Raw genomic sequence first — 24,094 nt, 5'->3', positions numbered from 1 at the left:
ATTAAAACAAACCAAAGTAGGACCAAAAGGTAACAGCTTTGAGTGTAGCTTTTCAGGCGCATACAATTCCATTGTAAGTAAATGGTGGTGGTAATATTTTGGCCTTCAGTTCCATTGTTTGTCTGAAATAGGCAGCGGCGAAATCCTTTCAAATTTCACCTTAACACCTCTCCTCCCTAAAGCCCGGAAAACTCAACCTCCACACCCTTCCCAATGAGGCCAAAGGGGAAACTGATCAAATGCTCTCAGCCTGGGCCTGCGGAGTTTCAAGGTGGCTCATCCTGGGGCCTGGGCTCCTCCTGCCACTGTGCATCCAGGCCTCTACCCCTGAGACCCTGAGATCCCGCCAAAGTCTCCCCAGGGCTGAGAGCAGCTCAGTGGCAGAGCACTCGCCTAGCACTCCCAGTCTCTCTCTCTCTCTCTCTCTCTCTCTCTCTCTCACACACACACACACACACTCCAGTCCCGAGCCCCAAATGTCCCCTGGAGGACAAATTGTTCTCTAGACCACTGGACCAGAGGGACCCATACTGGGTTTCCTTGGGGTCTTCCCGGTGGGCATTCCTTGAGCAGCGGAAGTTGCTAACCTCTTTCGTTCTCAGGTAGACCATAGGGTCACCCTGGCTGTGCCCCTTTTCCCTAGAAAAATCTACTTATGCTCTGCTCAGCACCAGGCCTGAGACAGGACCTCAACACCAAACTCTTCCTGGAGACTTCAGCAGATGTAGCTGACCCTAAACTGCCACTTCCGGAGATCTGGGCCCCACTGTTCTTATTTCTATGGTCCATTTGTGCTTTTCAACTTCTCTTCGAGGCTGAAGTAAATTGGGAAGCTTCCAGAAATGAACAAAGCATTGTAAGGCATTTGAAAGAAGTTCTGAAAGATAACTGGCTATTTCTGGAATGTTCCATTTGAGCACACAATTGGAGGGGAGGTTGCCCCTCAGGTCTATGGAGTTCGGAGATGGAGGTAAACTGAGGCAGTCAGCAGCATACCTGTGGAACAAGTCCTGGCCCTTCAGCGGCCCTTACCCTGTGGTGGAGGACAGCAGTGTCCACAGACGACAAACAAAACCCTCCAGGTCGTGGTGGCTCCCGTTCCTTGTAACAGTGCTCTGGGTCCCACACTCATGCCCTGACTGGCCCCTTTGCCTTGGTCCCATCATCCTCCCATGCTCTGTGTTGGACCCCTTGATTTCTTGGGTGCTTTCAGGGCGGTGGATGCTCAGGGATGCTGGGCTATTGTCAGTTTTGTTCACGCTCAATCCAATTTTCGAATGCAAAAGGATAACTGGGCAAAGACTAAGGGGTCAAGGCCTCCCTGGGCCTTGGTGGATCTGGTGGCCACACCTTGCGTGGACCCCACACCTGCTCCCAGGGGCCCTGTTGACCAAGCCCCTCCAGGGCCCGGCCATCAGAAGCACACAGCCCTTGGACAGAGTGTAGGGGGTCCTCCTGGCTCCTCAGGCACCCTCCACCAGGTCCCAAGAGGTCCGCTGAGAATGCCATTTCCATCTTAGGTGTGTGGAAACTGAGACACACAGCCGTTAGGAAACTACTCATGATGAAGACGGACTGAACCCTGGGCCGGTGCTCTGGACTGGCTCCCCAGTGAGGCAGGTGGGGTGCAGCTGACTGCCTCGGTCAAGGTGGACTCTTGTTGGCCTGGCACCCGGAGATCTCAGGGGTGGTGTGGATGGAGGGAAGGCAGGGGGTGCCACATGGGCTGCTCTCCTGAGGTCCTCGTCTCAGCAAAGGCTGGGACCACTTGGGAGCTCCAGGCAGCTGCTGGCCCCCAGGCTGGCACCACTGCCTTTGATACCAGAGTCCCTGCCGGGCTCCTGCACTGACCTCTGCTTTGTGCGATTACACGGTGAGTGTGAATGCACACACTTTACCTGTTATCTCAACTTTGCCTCAATTGTACATCCTCTGTGTATCAGTAGTGGTTATCCCAATTTTTGGCCAACAAGTCAAGCAATCAGACTGGGGAAAGGAAATGCAGGCAACTCCATGGCAGGTTGATAAATGGCATGAGGTGTCTGTTCGCGTTAGTGGAGACCGAATTGACGACTCACAGCATGACCTTTGGAGTGGGGGTGTTGCTCAGTTAGAGGTCTAGGCCCATGATTCCATCCCCAGCACCCCACAAACTACCTACAGATAGAAGGAAAAAATGATCTGAGGGCCCGGGATTTAGCTCAGTGGTTCCGGCGCCTGCCTCGCAAGTGCAAGGTCCCGAGTTCGATCCCCAGTACCAAAAAAAAAAAAAGAAAAAAGAAAAAATGACCTGAATTGAACATTTTTTAAAAAGTGACACCTCTTCTTTGGTCCCGAAGACAGGGCAAAGAAGTAAACATAAACCATGAGCCCATGGTAGACAAAGAGGAGACAGAGGAGAACCAAAGGCTGGGGCCGGGAAAGAGGAGCCTGACGCATTTGCTGACAGACATGCAAACAAAACTTGAAAAGGAGCTGTCGTTTTGCTGACTGCTGCTCTTGCCTCCCATGAGGAGACTGCTCTGAATTGGAGTTTTCCCTTCCCTTTTATGTTTTTATTCTTTATTTCCTATGGAGGTACTGATATTCTTTTGCAGGTTTTTAATTTGGCTTAAGTGCTATCACACTGATTATACTTTAAGAATTACTTGCAAGCTCAAGGACCTGAGTTTGATCCCCAATACGGGAAAAAAAAAAGAATTAAACTATAACTCACATATCATAAGATTTACTATTTTAGGCATTGAAAGTGCAGATTGCAGGAGCATTCGGTACCCTAACAATGTGACAGATGCAGCGGGTCCAGCTGGGCACAGTAGTGCACATCTGCAATCCCAGCATGTTAGGAGGCAGGGGCAGGAGGATGCAAAATTTGAGCCCAGTTTGGGTGACTTAGTGAGAACCTGTCTTAAAATTAAAAAAAAAAAAAAATGGTTGGAGGTGTAGTTCAGTGCAAGGGCCCTGGGCTGACTACAAACAAACCAAAACCAATGTGAAATAACATCACTCTACCTAGTTCCAAAACATGGCACCACACCTGAAGGAAACTTGGTTTCCATTACGGAGCCATTGAGAACATGGCCATTCTGGGGAGCTCAGCTGACGGAGCCTTCTTGTTCCTATGAGCTTCTTTGCCCCTGGCTTCTTTGATGAGCACAGTATTTGAGCAATCTGCCCATATTATTGCAACGCTTCCACACTCCATTTCTTTTCTTTTTTCAGTACTGACAATTGAACCCAGGTGAACTCTGCTCTGCTACTGAGCTTCGTCCTCAGCCCTTAAAAAAATGTTTTTTAAAGACAGGGTCTCTCCAAGTTTCTCAGACTGGCCTTGAACCTGCAATGATCCCATCTCAGCCTCCAGAATAGCTAGGATTACAGATCTTCGACATTATGCCTGGGTATACTATGTTTCTTTCCATGGTTAAATATTATTCCATTGCATGTGTACACTTCTTTTTTCTTTTTTTTTTCTTTTTTAATTTGAGACAGGGTCTTGCTTTGTAGTTCAGGCTGGCCCTAAACTCAACTATGTAGCCCAGGCTAGCCTTGAAGTCTCCATAATCATCCTGCCTCTGCCTCCTGAATGCTGGGACTACAGCCATGCACCACACCTGGCAACACTGCATTTTCTTTACCCATTTGTTGATTGATATTTGGCTGTTTTCATCTTTTTGGATATTGTCAATAGTGCTGCTGTGAATATTTGTGTTCGTTTTCTTGGGGGGTGGGGGGTTGTTTGTTTTTTCTTTTTTCTTTCAGACAGGTTTTCCCTATGCACTTCAAGCTGGCCTTGAACTCACTATGTAGCATAGGCTGGTCTTGAACTCACGATGATCCTCCTGCTTCAGCCTCCTGAGTGCTGGGATTACAGGCATGCACCACCACGCCCAGCTCAAGTTTTTGTTGGAACATCTCTCTTCTGTTTTCAGTGTGCACCTAGGAAAATAATTGCTGGACTCTACAGAAACTTTATGTTTATCTCTTTCGGGCACCACCAAACTGTTTCTATAGCAGGAGTATGGTTTTTACATTCCTGCCAGCCCTATGCTACAAGGGTTCTAATTCTCCACATCCCAACACTTATTTTTCTTCCTTTCTTTCTTTGATCACATCCATCCTAACAGATATGTGATATGCCATTCTGAACCTTTCTCTCCTTTTCTGATTTTTTCTCAGCAGTGTTTCTCCCTTGTGCCCATTGCTTTGACCAAAGGCCTCACCAGCTGCCAGTGATGATCTGGCACTCAGCACCCAGCCCTGTGCTGGACTTCTGTGTGTGCCCTGTCACTCACTGTGACACCACCCGATGACCCTGGGTGCCTCGGGGTCCCCATTTGACAGATGTGTAGTAAGAGGTGCCCTCACTAACATCTTCCTTTTCCTGAAAATACCTTTTTTTTTTTGGTACTGGGGATTGAACTCCGGTTCTTGCGCTTGCAAGGCAGGTGGCAGAACTGAAAATACCATTTTAAAAGCCCTGCTCTACCTTCTGTTTGGGTTCCTCTTTCCTATTGTTTTGAGATTTGAATGGGGAACAAGCTGGACATAGTCTTTCCTGATGTGTTTGGTCTTACTTTTAAGGAAATAATTGGATTTATTTATTTGTCTGTTTGTTTATATTTGTATTTTTGTGGTAATGGAGATTGAACCCAGGGAGTGCTGAGGTATATTCCACCCCGGCCCTTTTGATTTTCTTTTGGGACAGGTTCACTCTACATTGCCCAGACTGGTCTGGAAATTGTGATTCTCCCGCCTCAGCCTCTCCGAGTAGCTAAAATTAGAGGCACGTGGCGCCACGCCCGGCAACACGTGGTTTTTAATTATAAAAATAAGACACTGTTCACAATCGAAGGCAAGCAACACACAAGAACCTGAAGAGGTAAATGTCCAAAGCAGATGATTCCGCCCAGGGCGTTCACCTCCCTCGCTGATTTCAGAGGGTTTGGTCCAGCTGCGAGGGTTGAACAGCAGTTAGTCTGCCCTAGGATCCGGCGAGAGGGGAGGGACAGGAGGGGACATCACGGGCAGGAGCTGCGACAGCTCAAGGACCCGCGCGGAATCATTACGAACTGCGAAACGTGCGCTAAGAACGCTGAAAATTGGACCGGAACAAACATCCCCGGCCTTCTCTGAGCCGCAGCCGGGACTCGGCTGAGTCTGTGGGCAGGGCCCGGCTGCCTGCGCGGCCATGGAAGACTCTAGCAGGAGTGAGTGCCTTCGCCCGCTCGCCTGTCCTGACCTCTGAGATCTGGGCCTGTCCCTCCCTGTGCTGGTCAGCACACCTGTGGAATGTACCCCAAGATCCCTCACGTCAACCCCAGGCAGTCAGTAATGTGCTCCCTCCCAGGGTTTCAAGTTGAAAGCCTTTTTATTCATTCACTGTGGGGGGTCCGTGTACATCACTGGTCTCAATTCTTTCTTATCTTCTTCTCCCCTCCCTCCCCCTCCCTGCATCTCTTGGTCCCTTCCCTTTTTGCAAAAGATCCATCTCTCGATTTCCTATTATTTATTATTTTGCTCTTTAATTTATTTATATTTTGTGTTTCTCTTATAAGAAAAACCACGTGATATTTAAACTTCTGTCTCTGATTTATTTCCCTTAACATTATGGTCTTAAGGTGGATCCATTTTGCTAAAAACGACTCAAGCGTATCCCTCTTTATGGCAGAGCAGTACTCCATTGTGTATAAATACCACATTTTAAAAATCCACTAAAAGTCCATCTGTTGATGGACATATAGACTGATTCCAAGATTTAGCTCTTATGAATCGTACTGCTTTAAACACAAGAATGCGCGTATCACTGTAACGTGATGTTTTAACTCTTTCGGGAACATACCTAGAAGGGGAATAGCTGGGTTTCCTGGAATAGCTATTTTTACTTTATTTGAGGAATTTCCATGCTGATTTCTACAGTGATTGCACTGGTTTGCACTCCCGCCAACAATGCAGGAAGACTCCTTTTCCCCCAAAGGTTGGCCCGCATTTGTTTTTATTTGATTTCTTAATGATAGCCATTCTTTCTCCAATAAGATGGAATCTCAGTGTTCTTAAAGCCTTTTAATTCTTTCAGGTGAAACATTTCTGTCCGGAATTCTCTTCATACATGGGGTTACCAGCCACAGCAAATAAAATAAAATGCGAGACTTGATTTTCAGATAAATAAAGTGTGTGTGTGTGTGTGTGTGTACATGCACGCATAAGGGAGCTCCATGTAATATTTATATAACTTACTAAACTATCTGTTGTTTGTTGGAAATTCAAACTTAACTAGATGCCCTGTGTTTCACCTGGCCCCTCTCTCACAATCCTGGTGCCACTGTGTGCTTCGTGGGCCTCCCCTGAGCAGGCTGGTGGTGCCAGTTGGTGCCACCATTTCTTTTCTTTTTTTGTGTGTTTTTTTGTTCGTTTGTTTTTTGGGTTTTTTTGTGAGACAGGGTCTCACTATGCAGTTCAGGCTGGTCTTGAACTCACTATGTAATCCAGGCTGGCCTGGAGCTTGCAGCGATCCTCCTGCCTCAGCTTCCCAAGTGCTGGGATCACAGTCTCACGCCACCACGCCCGGGGGTGCCACCGATTCTGAGGCTGGGTTTGGCCCCTGAGCGACAGCGGTGACGCCCAGACCCCTCCCCTGATGGCTCGAGCCCACTGTGTCAGGAAGCAAGATCAGATCTGAGCCGAATTCTGACCTAAGGAGCAGCCCCGTGCATGCCTGAGGCCCTGACCTCCCGAGCTCCGCACTGCACACCCTGGGCGCAGCCCGGCGTCGAGGGGACACCGAGCTCACAGCACGTTAGGCCGAGCCCGGAGCCCGGAGCTGGCAGATCCGTCTCTGCTCCATGGCAGCTGGGCCACATGCCCCTGGGAAAGCTCCTAGCTTCAGCCGCTTGCGTTACAGATGAGGAAACCAATACCTGATTCCTTGGGTTGTTTTGAAAATGAAAACAGGATTCCTTCAACAAGTATTTGTAGGCTCCTTGATTCTATCAGTGGATGCAGAAAAGACATTGGATAATATTCTCCTTGCATTCAGAGTTAAACTAATCATCAATTCCTTGTATGAGAACAGTTAAACTACCAACCTATAATTCCATTATTTTATTTTTGCAAGTACTGGGGATTGAACCCGGGACCTTTGCACTGAGCTACATCCTCGGCCCTTTTTATTCTGAGACAGGTCTCACTAAGTCACCTAGGCGGGGCTCAAACTCAAAATGCTTCTGCCTCAGCTTCCCAGAGTGCTGGGATTATAGGCATGCACCACCACACCAGGCTTCACCATTATTCTTAATGGTGAAAATATTTCACTAAAGTTAAGAATAAGACAAAAATGTCTCCTATTACTAAGTTTTATTTAACATTATCTTTAAATTCCAGGTCAATGACCCATGACCACGTTTTGTGCTCTTGCATGTTGATTTATATCAGTGGTATGTCTTATTTGCATAATTAAAAACCCAAACCAAACAAGCAAATAAATATAAAAAAAAAACCCAACAAAAATTGCCTTACTACAAACCTCACTGCAAGATAGTTTAAAGATTAAAAGACAAAACTTCAGCCAGGAGGCTGAGGCAGGAGGATTACCTCAGGTTTGAGTCCAGCCTGGGCTACCCAGTGAGTTCAGAGCCAGCCTAAATTGCATAGCCAGACCCTGTCTCAAAGCAAAGGAAACACAACAACAACAAAAGACAAAATTTCATTATTCAATGATAACATCCCAGACTACATAGGAAAATGAAGAGGCTTAACAAAACATTATGACAAATAAGGAATCTTACTGAAAACAAAAATTAATAATTAAAAATCAATAGATTTCCTTTTTAATAAATGATGCTGGGAAAACTGCCTATCCACATGGTGAAGATTGAACCTAGACCCATATCTCTTACCATGCCCTAAACTAAAATCAAACTGGATCAGAGATCTAAATATTAAGACAGAAACATTTAATCTGCTGGAAGACAAAATAGGTGAAACTCTTGAAGATATATGTGTAGGCAAAGACTTTATGAACAAAATCTTGATCTCACAGGAAATATTACAAAGAATAAACATATTAAAGAATCATATTTAAAAGGTTTTGCATAGCAAAAGAAACCACCAACAGAGTGAAGAGACAACTCACAGAATGGGAAAAATTTTTATCAGCTACTTCCCAAAGGACTAATATCTAGAATATATAAAGAATTTGAAAAAATCAGGACGCCTCCCACCAGGCATGGTGGCACACGCCAGCAATCCCAGCACTCAGGAGGCTGAGGCAGGACAATTGCTGTGAGTTCAAGATCAGTCTGAACGATGAGCAAGACCCTGTCTTCAAAAAAAAAAAAAAAAATCAGACCAAATTTAAAGACCCAATCCAAAAATGGGTGTCTAAATGAATTGATACTTCTCAAATGAAAATGTACAAACAGCAGATAAATACATGAAAAAATGTTCAACATCATTGGTCATTCGAGAGATGCAAATTAAAACAACACAGATTCCACCTCACTCCAGAAAGAATGGCTGTGACCAAGAAATCAACCAATAACAAATGCTGGGGAAGGTATGGGGAAAAAGAAACCCTTCTCCACTCTGGGAAGGGTGGGAATGTAAATTGGCACAACTAATACGGAAATCAGTATGGAGAGTCCTCAAAAACTAAAACTAGAGGTTCCATTTGACCCAGCTGTTCCCCTTCTAGGTATCTTCCTGAAAAAATTAAAAGCATCAAGCTGGGGATTTAGCTCAGTGGTTTCACTGCTTGCTGTGCAAGAGCAAGGATCCGAGTTCAATCCCCAGTATCAAAAAAAAAAAAAAATTAAAAGACCATATTGGCTGGGTGTTTAATTCCAGGACCCTGGAGGCTGAGGCAGGAGGATTGCTGAAAGTTTGAGGCCAGTCTGGTCTACATAGTGAGTTCAAGGCCACCCTGGACTGTAAAGACCCTGTCTTAAAATTAAATTAAAATTTAAAAATAAATGTATCATACTACAATGATATATGATACATGTAAACTCATGTTTATAGCAGCACAATTTTTTTTTCGTACCAGGGATCAAACTCAGGTCCTTGCACTTGCAAGGCAGGTGCAGTTCCACTGAGCTAAATCCCCTGCCCTGCACAATTTATAATAGCTAAATCTTGTAAACAGCCCATATGCCCATCAACAGATGAATGGATAGAGAAAATATGGTATTTACATACAGTGGAGTACTACTCTGCCATAAAGAAGGATAAACTTGATCATTTTTAGGTAAATGTATGCACCCCAAGACCATGATTTTAAGTGAAATAAATCAGGTGCACGGTGGCGAAGCCCATCCGACCTCCAAGGCTGCTTGACAAAGTTCCAGCTGGGGGAAAAGAAGGGTGGAACACATCGTACCCTCATGTTTTATTTTTTTCTTGCCATAATGTTTAAAATTGTTACTCTGGTCACAGGAGTCATCATGTTTGTGACTAACAACAAACTCTCCATGAGGCAAATTGACAATGATGTATTGAAGTCTGATCTGGCTCAAAAGTCCCAAATTCCAGTTTCTCTTAGTTCTATTACCTCATCTACTTCTAAAGAAACCTCTCCTAAAACTCCCTCTGTTTTCCCACTAACTCTAACTCCCTCTCTTATTGCTGACTTTCCTTTTACTAAAGGGGTCTTACAAAGAAATTAGAAGGATAGACTTTAGATGTAAGTAATAGTGGGAAATGAGAAATAGAGAGAAAGTTAAGACAGGCAAATACATTAAGGGGGCAAGTTATTCAATATTTCTCACAGTGCTGAAAATATTTCCTGCTCATGAACTATGAACCCGAATGACACTTAGGTAAGATAAATAGAGGTATAGAAAAGTAGAGAGCTAATAGCAAACTATATTAACCATGGTGCAGTTTCTCAAGGGCTAGCTGGTGACCACAAGTTTGACATTTAATTAATTAAATCTTGCTTGTACCCCCACTGATATAGAGATTTTGATTAAGTTACATTTTGTTCTGCTTAGGTATGGGAAAATAAGGGGACAATTGTAATTTTTAAGATATGTATTCATGATGTTCAATGAAATGAATCAGCTTAGAAAAAATATACTGTTTAGTAAGAAATAACTTTTACCTCACTAGATATTGCTAAGGCAACCTAAAATGTAAACATGTTCCGCCCAATGCCTCTTAGCTATTGCTTAAAGACATAAAAATAAATCAGACCCTGAGACTTGTCAGAGGGAACCTGAACATTGCTTGTGAAGGTTCTTTTCTCATCGCTGGCCCAGGACCTCTCCCCTTCCTACCCTACATCGACTGCAGCCGGTCTGCGGCAGCACAGGTTTAAATATTGCATTGTTTCTCTGGTGTGAGAAACCCAAAGGAGGGCCGGGGATTTAGCTCAGTGGTTTCACCACCTGCTGCACAAGCGCAAGGACCAGAGTTCAATCCCCAGTGTCAAAAAAAAAAAAAAAAAAAAGTTCCAAAGAAAGCACAGTATGCTGAAAACCAGAGAAACCCAAAGGAGAAGTTGGGAGCATCATGAAGGACAGTATCAGGAAGCAAGAAGAACATGTTCAAAGGGGAAGGGGACGGGTGCGGGGGAAGGAAGGGAAAGGGGATTTTAAGAAAGAATGGAAGGAGGAAATGGAAACGAAGCTTCTGTAAATGAGGAGGGGAAGAAGAATTGCAGGGAGGGAAGGGGAATTGGAAAGAAGAATCAGGATACATCATGCACAGGCACAAATTCCCTGAGGAAGGTAATCATCATGTATGGCAAGGATGTACTAATAAAAAGTAATGTAAAATTTTAAAAATAAAAATCAACAGAATTTCTGTACACATGGGAGAAACAACTAGATAGACTTTTTATAGGATTAAATGAAAGTATACACAGGTGTGGGGCAAGCATGTAATCCCAGCTACTCGGGAGGCTGAGGCAGGAGGATTCCTGTGAGTTTGAGACCATCCTGGACTACACAGTGAGACCCTGTCCCAATTTAAAACGACAACAACAAATCTTTAATTTTTTTTTTATGATGCTGGAGATTGAACCCTTGGCTTTTGCACTGAACTACATCCCCAAGACTTTTAATTTTTTTATTTTGAGACAGGGTCACACTAAGTTGCTCAATTGCCTAGGCTAGGCTGGGACTTTGGCTCCTCCTGCTGCAGCCTCCTGAGTGCTGGGATCACAGGGCCACACCACCACACACAGCTCTTCACTCCTTCCTTGGTTCTCAGCTTCCACCATTGCAAGTGGCGTCCTGTGGGAGCTGCCCCATGCCCGCTGCCTGGCCCTGCCCCAGAAGACCTGTGGTCTCAGATCTCAGCCACAAGCATCAGGACCTTCAGCGCTTCCGTGTGACTCTAATGTGCAGCTGGGCCTGAGACCACAGCAGCAGTGTTAATAAAACTCATGCAGCTCTGTGACTTCCTGGTCACTTGGGGTCTGAAGAAGCCACTTTAGCCTCCCTAGTCTCCCTGGAGGGGACACAACGTCCTACCCAGGCAAGATCCACCTCTCAGCTCATGTCAGGCCAGAGCCCCTGCCCTCCCTGGCTTAGTCCTGCTTGCTCGACCTGGGATCCCGAAGTGTGAGCTCAGGATGGAGTGGGTTCTCTGCAGTTCCCTGGCGAAACCTGGCACGGAGACCTCCTGCTCTGAATGGTCTCAGACCCAAGCAGCGTTTCTGACACAGGCACGGCGAGAGGGCTTGAGGGAGAAAGGCACCGCTCGCCTGGCTTCCTGGTGAGCAGGTGCAGGCGCTGGAGGGCAGTGGCGTGGCGGGTCCAGCCGACTCCCACTCCTCCAGGGCTGTCCCCCGCCTCACTGCTTAGCACAGTTCACCTGCAGCCCCGCCTGGAGGTCAGTGTCCCTGCTCTGCCTCTGGCTCCTTCCCTAGCTCCAGGCAGGAAGGGCACCTCCAGTGCACCCTCCTGAGGGGCCCTCATCCATTCTGCTGGCCCTTGCTCAGCCCTGTGACCCCCGCCAGGGCCACAGAAAACACGTCCTCCCTTCACTGTGAGAGGCTCCGGGAGCACCGGCAGCTGCCTCGGGGGCCGATGTCCTGGCACAATGGCCTCGCTCACCTTGCTCTAACCCTGGCCCCATCGCATCCCATCTTCATTGAAAATTCTGATGATTAGTTCATCATCATTTTTAAATTAATTATGATTTCGGAAAATATCACCTAGATGTATGCGGCCTTTGTTCCCTTCTGAATGTTGTGCCCTAGGCGAGGGCTTTGCTTTTCTCACTCTGGTCCCGGCCCCGGGATAGGCCACTGCTCTGCTTGGTCATCAGCCTGTCACCTTTGCCCTCTCCAGCCAGCGCCCACGCTGTGACCCCATGCTCAGTGGACACGACTCGAGTCACCAAAGGATCCCTCTGGAGCCCTCCATGCTTGTTTGAAGGGAGGGAATCCCCTTTCCCAGCCAAGGAGAATCCATGGGAGGCTCAGAGCCTGATTCTCCAAAGAAACCCCTCCAATGCGCTGCCCTTTCTCTTTCTTGACAAATCTGTTTTGGTGCTGTCTCACTTTGGTTTGAAACTTGGATCTTTTTTCTCACATCCTGATATACATGTTTTCTGATTGCTGTGAGATATACATGTATATAATATAATATATATATAATATATAATATTATAATGTATGTATTTCAACCCACTGAAGGTAAGTAACACTGTAGGAAAGTGACAGTCAGGCTCCCAACAAGCACAGTGCCCGGCACTTAATAGGTCCTCAGTATGATATATATTTGTCCAAAAGTCACTCAAAGCCTTTTTCTTGCTGTAAGTACTGTATGCATGCAGTGCCATTTGGCTCAGTGTTTAGTGGGTAGTAGGCACTTGATAAGTATTTTCAGGATGAATATGTGAGTGATAAACATAGGAGAATTTCTATTGAGAAAAACAAATGAAAAGGAAGACATAGGAGATGCCAGGGTCATTTTTCCTTCTGGCTTCATTGGTTCCAAAGGCTAATTCCTTTAGGATGAGCTGTCAGTTAAATATAGGCGACTGCACTTAGTGCGCTATGGCTTTTCCCACCTTTGGAGCAGGAGTCCTTTAAAGCACCAAGTCCTTTGTTGAATGCACACAGTGCAGTACAGAGACTTCCTCCGGAACAGCAGCTTGACTGAGAACCCCAAAGTGTTCAGGGATTTGTGTCTTTCTTTGGGAAAAAACACTGGAGTGTAGACAGTTTGTGATGGTAGCCATTAGGAAGGAAGAATCTAATTTGTCCTCCTTTATGTCCTTCCCTAGGAGCCAGCGAAGCACCAGTTATATGATATACCAACCAGCCCCCACAAGGCAGCCTTCCAGCTCCCACCCAAACAAGCAAGTGTGAGTATGCGCGGGTGCCAAGATTTGATGTTGTGAAAACTAAATGTCCACTGGGAAATGTTATCAGCTTGATATGTTAGTCAGCTTTTCATTGCTGTGACAAAATACCTGAGACAAACAACTTATAAGGAGGAAAAGTTTATTTGGCTCATGGTTTCAGACATTTCAGTCCATGGTAGGTTGCTCCATTCCTTTTGGGCCTGTGGTGGGGCAGGATATCATGGCGGGAGTGCATAGTGGAGCAAGGGTATTCGCCTCATGGTGGCCAATTTGCAGAGAGAAAGAGGAAGGGACTGGGGTCCCAATATCCCCTTCCAGGGCACCTCTGATGATATCACTTCATTTAAGTAGAACCTCTTAATGACTCTACCACCTCCTAACAGCATCACAAGCTAGAGACCAAGGTCTCAACACATGAAGCTTTCAGAGACATTTCAGGTCCGAACCATAGCACTCAATCAAAACTCAGAATGCAAATTGCACTCCACAGAGTCTCGGCCTTGAGGCAAAATTCCTAACCGCACTGGTGTTTATGCACGGGATTGGGCATGTGGTGTGATAAGTCTTTGAACTTCTCTGTGCTTCGGTTTCTTATCTCAGAGGCTTGGGGAGTATGAGGTGGGATATTCCCTGCAAAGCACCCAGAACAGGGCCTGACACCGAGCAAGAGCTCAGCAAGTGCCAGGTGATTGCTTCCTGCTGGGGGCACCTCAGAGATGCACTGTGTTAACGTATCCTTTGACTTGGATGTAGACTTCACTTGCAATCTGTACAATCCACATTCATCATTAGATTCTATCACATGTGCCACGGACACACTTATGCCTAAGATTACTGGGGGAAACCTGACAAAAGAGGCAGCACTTCAGTGTCATGAGGGATGTATAGGAGTTTGTTAGATGGAAAAGAAGGGATTGGAAGAGCAGTTAGGAGAAAGGGGCCATTTCTGGCAAAAAAAAAAAAAAAGTGGAATTCTGAGCCTGGGGAGGGTGGTTCTAAACAGCTGGGTAGACACTGCAAGCATGGCAAGGGTGGGATGGTGGAAGTGAAGAGAAAGGAGGCTCAAAAGTATGCGGAGATAGACTGGCAGGAGCCTTGGCTGATGAAGGCACTGGGGAGCCACGGAAGGAACTTGAGCAGGGGAGACCAGACTTTAATGAATCATTCAAATGCTCTTTTTCCCTTGTTGTACCGGGGCTTGAATCCAGGCCTTCACACTGAGCTACATGCCCAGCCCCTCTCTCCAGCTTTTATTTTATTTTATTTTTTAAATTTTGAGACAGTGGCCCAACCTGGGTTTGAGCTTGTGTTCCTCCTGTCTCAAGCTCCCGGAGGGCGAGATTACAAGTGGGTCCCGCCAGGCTCAGTTCAAACCTTTTTATCGCTGCTACCCTGGGGCAACTTTGTGTGGTTCTTCCACAGGGCCAGAGCATTCCCCCGACACCAGCGCTGGACTTCAGAAGAGGTGGTTACAAGACATTACCGACCCCTCAGAAATCAGGATGGATTTATGACACGCCAGTGCCTCTGGCAAAGGCCACTGTCAGAAATGCATCTCCAACCGGCTTCACAGAAGAGTCAAAGCCAAATGCTGTCCCCAGTTCGGCAGCCACTGCCCTCAGTCCCCAGGGCAGCAGAGACTGGGTCCTCCATCCGCAGCTGTGTGACAATGTGCCCAGGCAGAAAAAGCTCAGCCTTCCTGAAATCCCTTCCTCTTCCTTCCCAGCACCCAATAACACAGTCCCTTCAGATGCAGGCATCAGCTACAAGGTGCCTTCAAGCTTTCTGATTCCCCGAGTGGAGCAGCAGAACACCAAGCCTAATATTTACGACATCCCTAAAGCAAGCTCAAGTGCATCTCAGGCTGAGAAAGAGTTTCAAAAAGCCAAGGAGGCTCCAGAGAATTCCACGGGCCTCAATTCCTGCCCATTCTCAAGATACACAACCACTCTGTCTCCTGAGCTGGACAGATTGTCTCTTTCCAGCTCCGACAGCAGAGCCAGTGTTCTTTCTTCATGCTCCTCTACATCCACTGACTCCTCCTTCAGCTCCTCCTCCTCAGAGTCAGCCAAGGAGCTCTGTCTGGATGTGGACTCAGCCAAAGACATGGCAATGGCCCTGCAGCACAAGGTGGTCAGCTCTGCAGCTGGCCTGCTGCTGTTTGTGAGTAGGAACTGGAGGCTCCGAGACTCCCTGGAGGTCCACATCCACGCAATCCACAGGGCCGAAGACCACATAGCAGGGTCACTGAGACAATTCCTGGATTTTGCCCAGGGAGTTCGTGGGATCACCTGCAACCTCAGTAACAGTCACCTTCAGGCCAGAATTCAGGATCAGCTACAGACAATCTCCAACTCCTACCAGAGCCTGCTGGAAGCAAAGGAATGCCTGGACAGCTGCAAGTGGTCTCTCGACGTTCTTTTGGTGGACAAAGTCCAAAACAGCATGGATGACCTTGAGAGGCTTGTCATGGTTGCACAGACGGTTCCTGAAGATGTCAAGAGGTTTGTCTCCATTGTCATCGCTAACGGGAGGCTCCTTTTTAAGCAGAACTGTGAAAAAGAAGATACAGTACAGTTGCCCCCAAATGCAGAATTCAAATGTGCGAAATGTGTCCAGCTTCCTCAAAGAGAAACGGAATCCTACCAAAAGAACACTCCTTCTAATAAACAGTGGGGAAATGAACACTCCCCTAAACTAGCAGAGAAAAACAGGACAGCTGTCTGTGAACAGGTGAGTTCAGAGTCCGAAGTGATGTGACAGGGTTCACTGTTAGCCAGCGTGGTCATCACTAAGAGAGATGCTGAGAACCTTCATCAGTAGTGTGTTGGCTCTGGGGAAACCCAGAGAAATTGGTTCCTTTTCCCAGTCAATCAATCAATCAATCATCAATCAATCATCTTTATGAAAGTAAACTCCTAGATAAAATCCTAATTAGTAAGTCAGATAATTATTTTAATATTAAGGCAGATGGAACACATGCAAATTTCGATTTCCTCGAGAAATATTTGGGGCTCAGGTTTACTACTGATGCTGGAATTAGCAAGGATTTAAAAAATCACCTAGAAATCCGTTCACTGAAGCCAGGGTAGGTGGCGCATGGCTGTAATTCTGGCATTCAAGGAGCTGCAGCAGGAGAATCTCAAGTTCAAGGCCAGTCTGAACAATAGAAATCCTGTCTCAAAAAAAGTAGATCCATTTGTTGAGTGGCTTTTAAAATCTTACTTCCAAGTTTCCTTGTATTTTTGAAAGTTGTAAACTTAGTCATCATCAGCATGTTTCCTAGAAACAGAAAAGGAACATGCACTTTCTTCCAGATTGCTCATGGCCTGACCAGTCCCCGGCCTGCAGTCATGCTTGGAAATACTTTGCTGGCTGTCTCTAGACCTTACAGAAACATACTTGAGTCCAGGGACTACCAGCTTCAAGGGCCTAGCAGGCAACTCAGGGACTGGGTCATGGAGACAGTTTGACACGTTCAGCCCTGGCCTTGGGGCCCTGCTAAAATACCTGGTGACATGAGGGCTCTGACACATCCTAAAAATATGAATGTTTTTAATTTTCATTATATATAGGTATAATTTGTTAAACTATACGCGTCGTTATAATAGGCCATGTTGGTAGGCGAAATTCAGCCCTTGGGCTGCCAAATTCAGCCCTTGGGCTGCCCGAGTCTCTTTTGGTTGAAAAAAAGATATCATTAGGCAGATCCATGGACAAAAATATCAGGAGAGATGCATAAGTTTTAAAGTGAACTTCAACAGTCATATCGTAATGTAAAAACCATTCAAGCCGGTAATTTATAGGGATTTTATTTTACAGATGTTACCTGGCCTAGAAGAGAAAGAAAAGTCCATCTTAGAACGAAAGTCAGATGAAAACAAAAACGTAGGACCAGTGGTAAGCCATCACACTCACTCTCCAACTTCCAGTTGAGGTGGTTTTTGTCCCTAGAGTTGTCTCCTCAGCTATGGAAAATTCACTATGACAGCATGACTCACACGGGGTGGCTTGTTATTTCCTTTTTAGCAGTAGAAGGAACTCTGGGGAGTCCAGTGTGCCCAGTGTGAACCTTTGACCACCAGGGAAAGGGTCTGGTTGCCCTGTAGGGTTACTGGGGGTGCTGCCACTGTGGCCCTACAGAGCTATCTCGTCCCCATGACATTTTCTGTTCATGCTTCTGGTTACAATGGCAACAACAAAGACATCTGGGTTTGGGGTTTGTGTATCTTCAACACCTCTTTGACACTTGACCTACTTTTTTAATTTTAATGAAAGATGTTATCGCTGTGCTTATTTTTACTGGTTGTCACCTCTATGTGGCAAAGGATAGTAGTCTTCTATTTATCCATTTTGAAAGTTTTCTCTAAATTAATTAAAGTAAATAACAAGCCCATTTAAAGACCAAGTGTGAACAGCAGATGTTAAGAGACAGGCAAGAAGGGGTATAGTTTGCAATGGTTGTGAAAGTTATCTTGGAGTTAGTGATGCTTGGCTAACAGTGAACCAGTTTGACAACCTGGACTTCGGGCCATGTGGGGTGGGAGAGCGAAGGACAGAGAGGTCCCATAACTCAGAGAGGGTCATGTGCCTTCTCCAAGGCAAGCTAAGGCAAGAACCCAGGCCTCCTGACCCCCAAACCCCAGACACTAAGCTTTGGGCTTTCCACACCGCTGGGTCATGCTGTTTACCTCTGTGGGAAGAAAAGCTTTAGACCTGTGGTTCTCAAACTTGACAGTGCATGGCAATCGCCTTACTAAAACTCCGAAGGCTGAGCCTCACTGCAAGTTTCTGGTACAGTGGGACTTGGCGAACCTAGGAATCTGCATCTTTGATCAGTTCTTGGGTGATGCTACTGCAGCTGGTACAGGGCCCCTACTGTAGCCAGCAGTGCGTCCGTGGTAGGAGACCGGGTGTCTTTGGCCCCGGAGACAGTTCCCTGTACCAGGGTGTGGTGTTTGGGGTCTCAAGCCTCCATCCACCAACTGCTCGGGGTCATAGCTCCACACATCCCCGGACCCAGGCTCAGGGTCACGGTGCAGTTTTCATCCACCTCTAGCTGGTATTTACAAGTTAAGATGCTGCCAATTAACCTCTGGCTCCTTGCATCTCCCTGCTTCTAACCTGCACCTCACTCTTCTTAGCCTCCAGACCCCCAAAGAGACATCATAACTGACACCCCAAACTGTTCTTCACTTTGTGCTAAAAACTAGTCACTGTTTTCATTTCCCAAATATGATTATTTTTTTGCAGTACTGAGGACTGAGGATCTCACATATGTTAGGCAAACACTCTACAACTTATAGCCCTGGCCCTTATTTATTTATTTATTCAGTTATTTATTTGGAGAAAGAGTCTTACTAAGTTGCCCAGATTGGACTTGGATTTGCAATCCTCCTGTATCAGCCTCCTGAGTGGCTGGGCTAAACATGAAATTCTAATAATGAGTAGACCTGTCCAGTGCATTAAGTCCTCTGTCCTTGTCCCCTCCAAACCCAGCAGCCACTGGGGACACAGCCCCTTTCTGAAAAACCACTCTGCATGTCCCCTCTGTGAGCGCTGTCACAGGTAATGAGAGTGTGGTTGGGAGAATGGGTTCAGGCTTAGCCCTTTAACTGTGAGCTCTGGACCTTTCATTTTTGCTAACTGAATGTCCCTGGCAGCCTCCGCCCTGCACTTCAGTTTCCTCACCTATGAAATGAAAAGAGAAGCTTCTTGTGGTGCTGCACACCTGTAATCCCAGCTTCAGGGAGGCTGAGGCAGGAGGATTGCAAGTTGGAGTCCAGCCTGGACAACTCAGTGTCACAGCAAGACCCTGTCTCAAAGTGTAAAGAGACAAAACATTAAAAATGGCTGGGGATGTAGCTCGGTGGTGGATGGGCCCTGGGTTCAAGCCCTCAGTCCTGCAAAAGTAAATAAGTAAAATAACAAAGGGGCTCAAGATTTTTACCTGGAGTGCTCACCACTGAGTTAGGTGCTAGATATTGGCTTTGCAGGGAGATGTTGATTCTATTTCCCAGAAAGTAAATTTCCTGAAAGTAAAATTTTGATGAAATCATATTAGCAAATAGGCATTTTCGTATTAAGGCAGATACCAGTAGGTCAGCCTATTTGATTTATTCTACAAGCTTCTGGAGTTCAGACGTACCTCTTCTACTGGAAGTAGAAAGAATTTTTAAGTGTTTTAGAATCTATTCTTTTTTTCTTTTTTCTTTCTTCTTCTTCTTCTTCTTTTTTTTTTTCCTTTGAGACAGGGTCTCGCTATGTAGCTCAGGCTGGCCTTGAACTCACTATGTAGCCCAGGCTGGCCTCAAACTTATGGCAATCCTCCTGCCTCAACCTTCTGAGTGCTAGGATTATAGGCATGGACCACCATGCCCAGTTTAAAATCAATTCTATGAGTAAATCTTTAAAATCTCGTCATCAAGTTTCTTTCCTTCCTTTCTTCCTTCCTTCCTTCCTAGGGCCTAGGGCTTTTGTATTGAGTCCAGCAATGGAAGGTGACTAAGACAGTGGTTCTCTTTGTGAGACTGTTAGTCAGCTTTCCAGTGCTGTGGAAAGTACTTGAGATAAACAACTTAAACGGAGGAAAAGGCTTATTCTGGCTCACGTCTAAGAGCTTGCAGTACATGGTCACTTTGTCCCACAGCTTAGGGCAGTAGAGGTGAACCTATGGCACACGTGTTATTTGTTTTTCTTTTAAGACAAAAGATGCTAATGCATAAGTTGTTTTCTCTAAACGAAAACCTCAGTATTCCTGTTTCACTGCAGTGTTGGTACTTTGCAATAAATGGGTGGGTTGGGGGTTGCAGTTTGGGCACTTGTCTCTAAAAGGGTCATCTTCCCTGGCTTAGGGCCTGTGGTGACTCTGTGTGTCGTGGTAGAGCAAAGCTTACTCACGGTGGCTGGGAAGCAGAGGGAGGAGGGGCTGGGTCTTGGTATTCCTTGCCAGGGCCCTGCTTTGGCCCCTGGGCCCCACTACTTCTGGTAATGCCATAGCTTGGGCACCGAGCTTTCAGCACAGTGGCCTTTGACGGCATTTAAGATCCACACCATCCCAGGCCCTGAAGACCACACTCATTTTCCCAAGCTGCAGAGTCAGCATGTGAAGGGCTGGAGGTGCAGCTCAGAGGTAGTCTAGCACGTGTGGGGTCTGGGGTTTCATCTGCAGCATTGTGAAGAGCAAAATGAAACAGAGACAGCTGAGCAAGGTGCCGAGCCACTCAGATTCAAGTTTTGTGTTTTGGCCTCACAGCTGAGAGGTGCTGGTACTGCTCACCCTCCCCAACCCCTTCCTCCCTGGGCCCGGTTCTGTGCCAAGTGTCCAGGCAGGTCCTGTGCAGTAGTGGGGGTGTGGGAACGCTCACAACACAAGGAAATGTTGGCTAATAGAATATCTTTCCCCCTACTCCCTTCTTCCATTGGATGTCTAAATTCTTCTTTTTCTTTATTAGGAGGAAGTTTCATTTCACAGCACAATTAAACACAAACAACAGATGGGACCCTCCAAATCTTTCATTCCAAGCACTCTATTTCAGCTCACAGTGGTGCTCTGTCCCCACGTCCTTTCTGTGGAGGACACTGGGGACTTTCCTACTGCACACCCCTTTGTACACACTGTGCACAGTGTTCTAACACTCTTCATGTTGACAGCTTTGGACGATGTTTACATTTCCTTCTTTCGAAATGTCCTCTTTGCACTTCGCCAGTTGGACAGACCTGCCGTTTCTGCCTTCCTTAGTGGTTGTCCTAGCCTGAACAACAGCTGCTTTCTCCTGGAAATGATTCTATTCAGGGCCCTTTTTAGAATTCTTGAAGGCGTTTCCATTGACTCAGCCAGTTTCCACATCCTCTGCCAGTGGTATTCAGGGATCAACCTCAGATGTCCAGCAGCCACTCTGGTTTTGGATATGCCAAACAGTAAACCCAGGGTGGACATCATTCTTCCTGCTGCTCTGGTCTCTTTCCCACCACCTCTACTTTTCCAGCCTCATCAGCTATTTTTTTTGTTTTTTTGGTACTGGGGATCGAACTTGGGTCCTTGTGCTTGCAAAGCAGGTGGTGAAACCACTGAGCTAAATCCCCGGCCCCTAATCATCAGCTATTCTTGACTCAGTTCCCAGCCTTCTTAAACCTTACCCAGGTCTGGGAATTAGATTTGAAATACAACCTGCAAAACCATCTACAGAGGTTCTTGTTAAAGGATAACCTATGCAGAATTCAAATATAAATATCAAACCCTCAAAGCTTAGACACAAAACCCCACAGGATTCTTGGTGAAACCTAGCACTGAATGCAGCCCTGAGTCTTGGGCTCTGAGCCCCAGCACCTGGCCACATTCTTGGAGGGGTACAGAGTCCTGGACTCCACCTCTGCTTGGGCCCTGGAAGGACCATATGGACTACTAGGTCCCAACTTCCTCTGCAACAGGAAGGTGCTCAGGACCCAGGGCTCCAACTCAGATCCTCTACTTCCAAATACGACAACTTCAGTAGGCTCTGCTCATCTTTCCTAACCTCTGATGCAATGCTCAAATCTACTGCCCATCACAGGTACTCTGGGAGCACTAGGCTGGTGAAGCCTTCCCTGAAGGACTTGAGAATTCTCAGGTGGGGCTGGAAACCTGGACTTTAACAAAACTTTGAAATCTCCCCATTTGCTCACCTTTCCTTATCCTTCAGAGTGTTTCTTGCATCTGCTATGACCTTTTCCATATTTGCAGGCATGGAAGCCTCACATTATGCCAGGAAGGATTTCCTAAAGGGGAAGGTTATGACTGTCACCAGCAATGGATGGGCAGAGACTCCTATGGAACCAGCAGGGTTTGGAGCAAGGTGACCCTGAATCAACAGCAGGCCTGTTCTCTTCCTGCTAGGTCTTACTGTGGTCTTCCTGGGAGAACGCCATCTCTGCTGGGAAGCAGACACTGCTCAGGGGAAGCAGGGTGCTGGCAGGATGCTCAGCAGGGACATCTGCATGTGGAGTGAGGGCCCAAGGATGTGCTAAGTGTGGCGAGCAGCTCTAGCTGGTGAGTTCCCTGTGCTGGGGATGCAGCCACTGAACAAGGATGGTGGGCCTGGAGAGCTCAAAGGGGCCTTCAAGACCATAGTCTAGTGGTTTCCAAAAGCCGTTATGCAGGAGACACCCTGCCTGACACAGCAGAATCACCTGGAGGGTCCATCAAAAATCCAGGTGTCTGGAAAGACTTGTACTAGGATCAGCAGGGCAATGCCAAGAGTGTGGAGTCTGCTACTTAGCCAGGGTCCCCATGAACAAAGCAGCTAAAATTGAATGAAGAGCCAGGTGAGGAGTCTACCTGTCTTAGCCAAATAAACTGTTAATTTCTGCCACTAAGCCTCTGCAATACCTGTGTTTCAAAAGCTGTCAGTAGATGCAGATGCCTCTCTGATGGTTGGTAGGGACAGTTCTATCACTTCGCCTCCTGGCAATGCTTAGATCACAGCAGAGAGAGCTGATTCTGAAGGAAACAACTAGTGCCATGGTGAACAAACAGCTGTGTCAGGAATGCTACCAGAGCCCCCACTAAGGTAAATGAGGATTAAGACTTGAGGATTAAGAGATTAGGACTTGGAAAGATGTGGTTTGAGGGGACAGACTAAGTGCTCCATCAGGTTATCCACAGAAGCTGCTGGTCATGAGATGAAACTACAGCATTATCCCAGGAGAAAGCAGGCTTAAGCCAGGACAGACAAGGAGGGTGTGTGTCTCACGATGATAAGAGAGCCTTGCTCCAGTGGCCTTGGGAAAAGCTGCCTGTCATGTGGAGTCCTCACCTCCTCAGCCTGGTCTGCAGTCTCAGTCTCTGGTTGTAGCACTGGGTGTCCCAGTGACCTTGCTGTGCTGCTCACTTTTCAGGTGTCAGACTCAGCCTCAGCATTCACTTTGAGTCATCTGTTTTTCTTGTTAGAGTCATAGTCAGACAATAGGAATCTTATGCACCCTGTGGGTGGGTCAGGAACTCAGAAGCAATGACAGGGCCAGGATCTGATGAGAGGGGGCCCACAGTATTCCTCTGAGCTTTCTGTCTGTAATCATCTCCATTTCTACCAAAGATAATCACAGTAGGACCAGCTTGGCTCCAAAACTCCTGATTGTTTACAGAAGTACACCAGAAGAATCACAGACTGAAAATTTGTTTTGGTGGAAAATTTGAGAAGAAATCTCAGAGTAGCTTTTCACAAGCCTCAAGGGTGGAAGCCAAACTAGGGAGTCAGCATTGCACACAAATGCTCACAGATGACGTTCCAGGCAAAGCCAGTGTCTCCAGTTGTGTCTCACTATGAAAAGAACAGATTCTTATTGACTTAAATGTGCTCAGGAAGAGTTTCTAAATTGGGGAAATATAGGGAGAAAAAGTAAATGTAAATGTTTCAATTTTGTTTAAAAAGCATATTTTATCAATAAAACATAAAAAGAATCAGCACTGTTTTAACTAAAAAGCGATTAAAATCATGATTTCACTTCATCATTTCATGCAGTTTCATGTAATTGAGTCCTGTTTTTCACAAACTTGGTAGGTGACCTTCACTCCGCCCTCAGCTACTGGGAGCTGTACTGGCTGGAGTTCTCCCTTCCATCCGAGCCTCCTGGAAGACACTGCCGCTGCTCAAACTACTCTCCTGGGAGACACCAGGGTCAAGCAGCTTTACAGTGGGTGGCAAGATCTAAAATAGCCCTGGTTAAAGATCTGATGAGAATTGTGATCTCTGCAAATATCATAATTTTAACTTAAGAATGGGAATTATGCCCAACAACA

General features: G+C 46.4%; 1 protein-coding gene across 1 annotated transcript in view; it reads left to right on the top strand.

Annotated features, from left to right (window-relative positions):
• Positions 1-23,803, top strand: part of LOC101723860 (cas scaffolding protein family member 4-like) — a 66,225-nt gene extending 42,422 nt beyond the window's left edge. Inside the window, exons 2-5 of the mRNA XM_087188620.1 lie at positions 13,237-13,317; positions 14,740-16,050; positions 17,140-17,217; positions 20,772-23,803. Of these exons, the coding sequence (XP_087044746.1) occupies positions 13,237-13,317; positions 14,740-16,050; positions 17,140-17,217; positions 20,772-21,428 (2,127 nt within the window). The 3' untranslated portion in view covers positions 21,429-23,803. The remainder of the gene's footprint in view (positions 1-13,236; positions 13,318-14,739; positions 16,051-17,139; positions 17,218-20,771) is intronic.
• Positions 23,804-24,094: the final 291 nt, after the last annotated feature.

This window comes from Heterocephalus glaber, unplaced genomic scaffold (assembly GCF_053883595.1).
Source record: "Heterocephalus glaber isolate CG9 unplaced genomic scaffold, H.glaber_assembly_v1.0 deba00001532, whole genome shotgun sequence".
Classification (NCBI taxonomy): Eukaryota; Metazoa; Chordata; class Mammalia; order Rodentia; family Bathyergidae; genus Heterocephalus; species Heterocephalus glaber.
The sequence above is the reverse complement of the archived record's forward strand: the minus strand, read 5'-3'. Positions and strand labels throughout refer to the sequence as shown.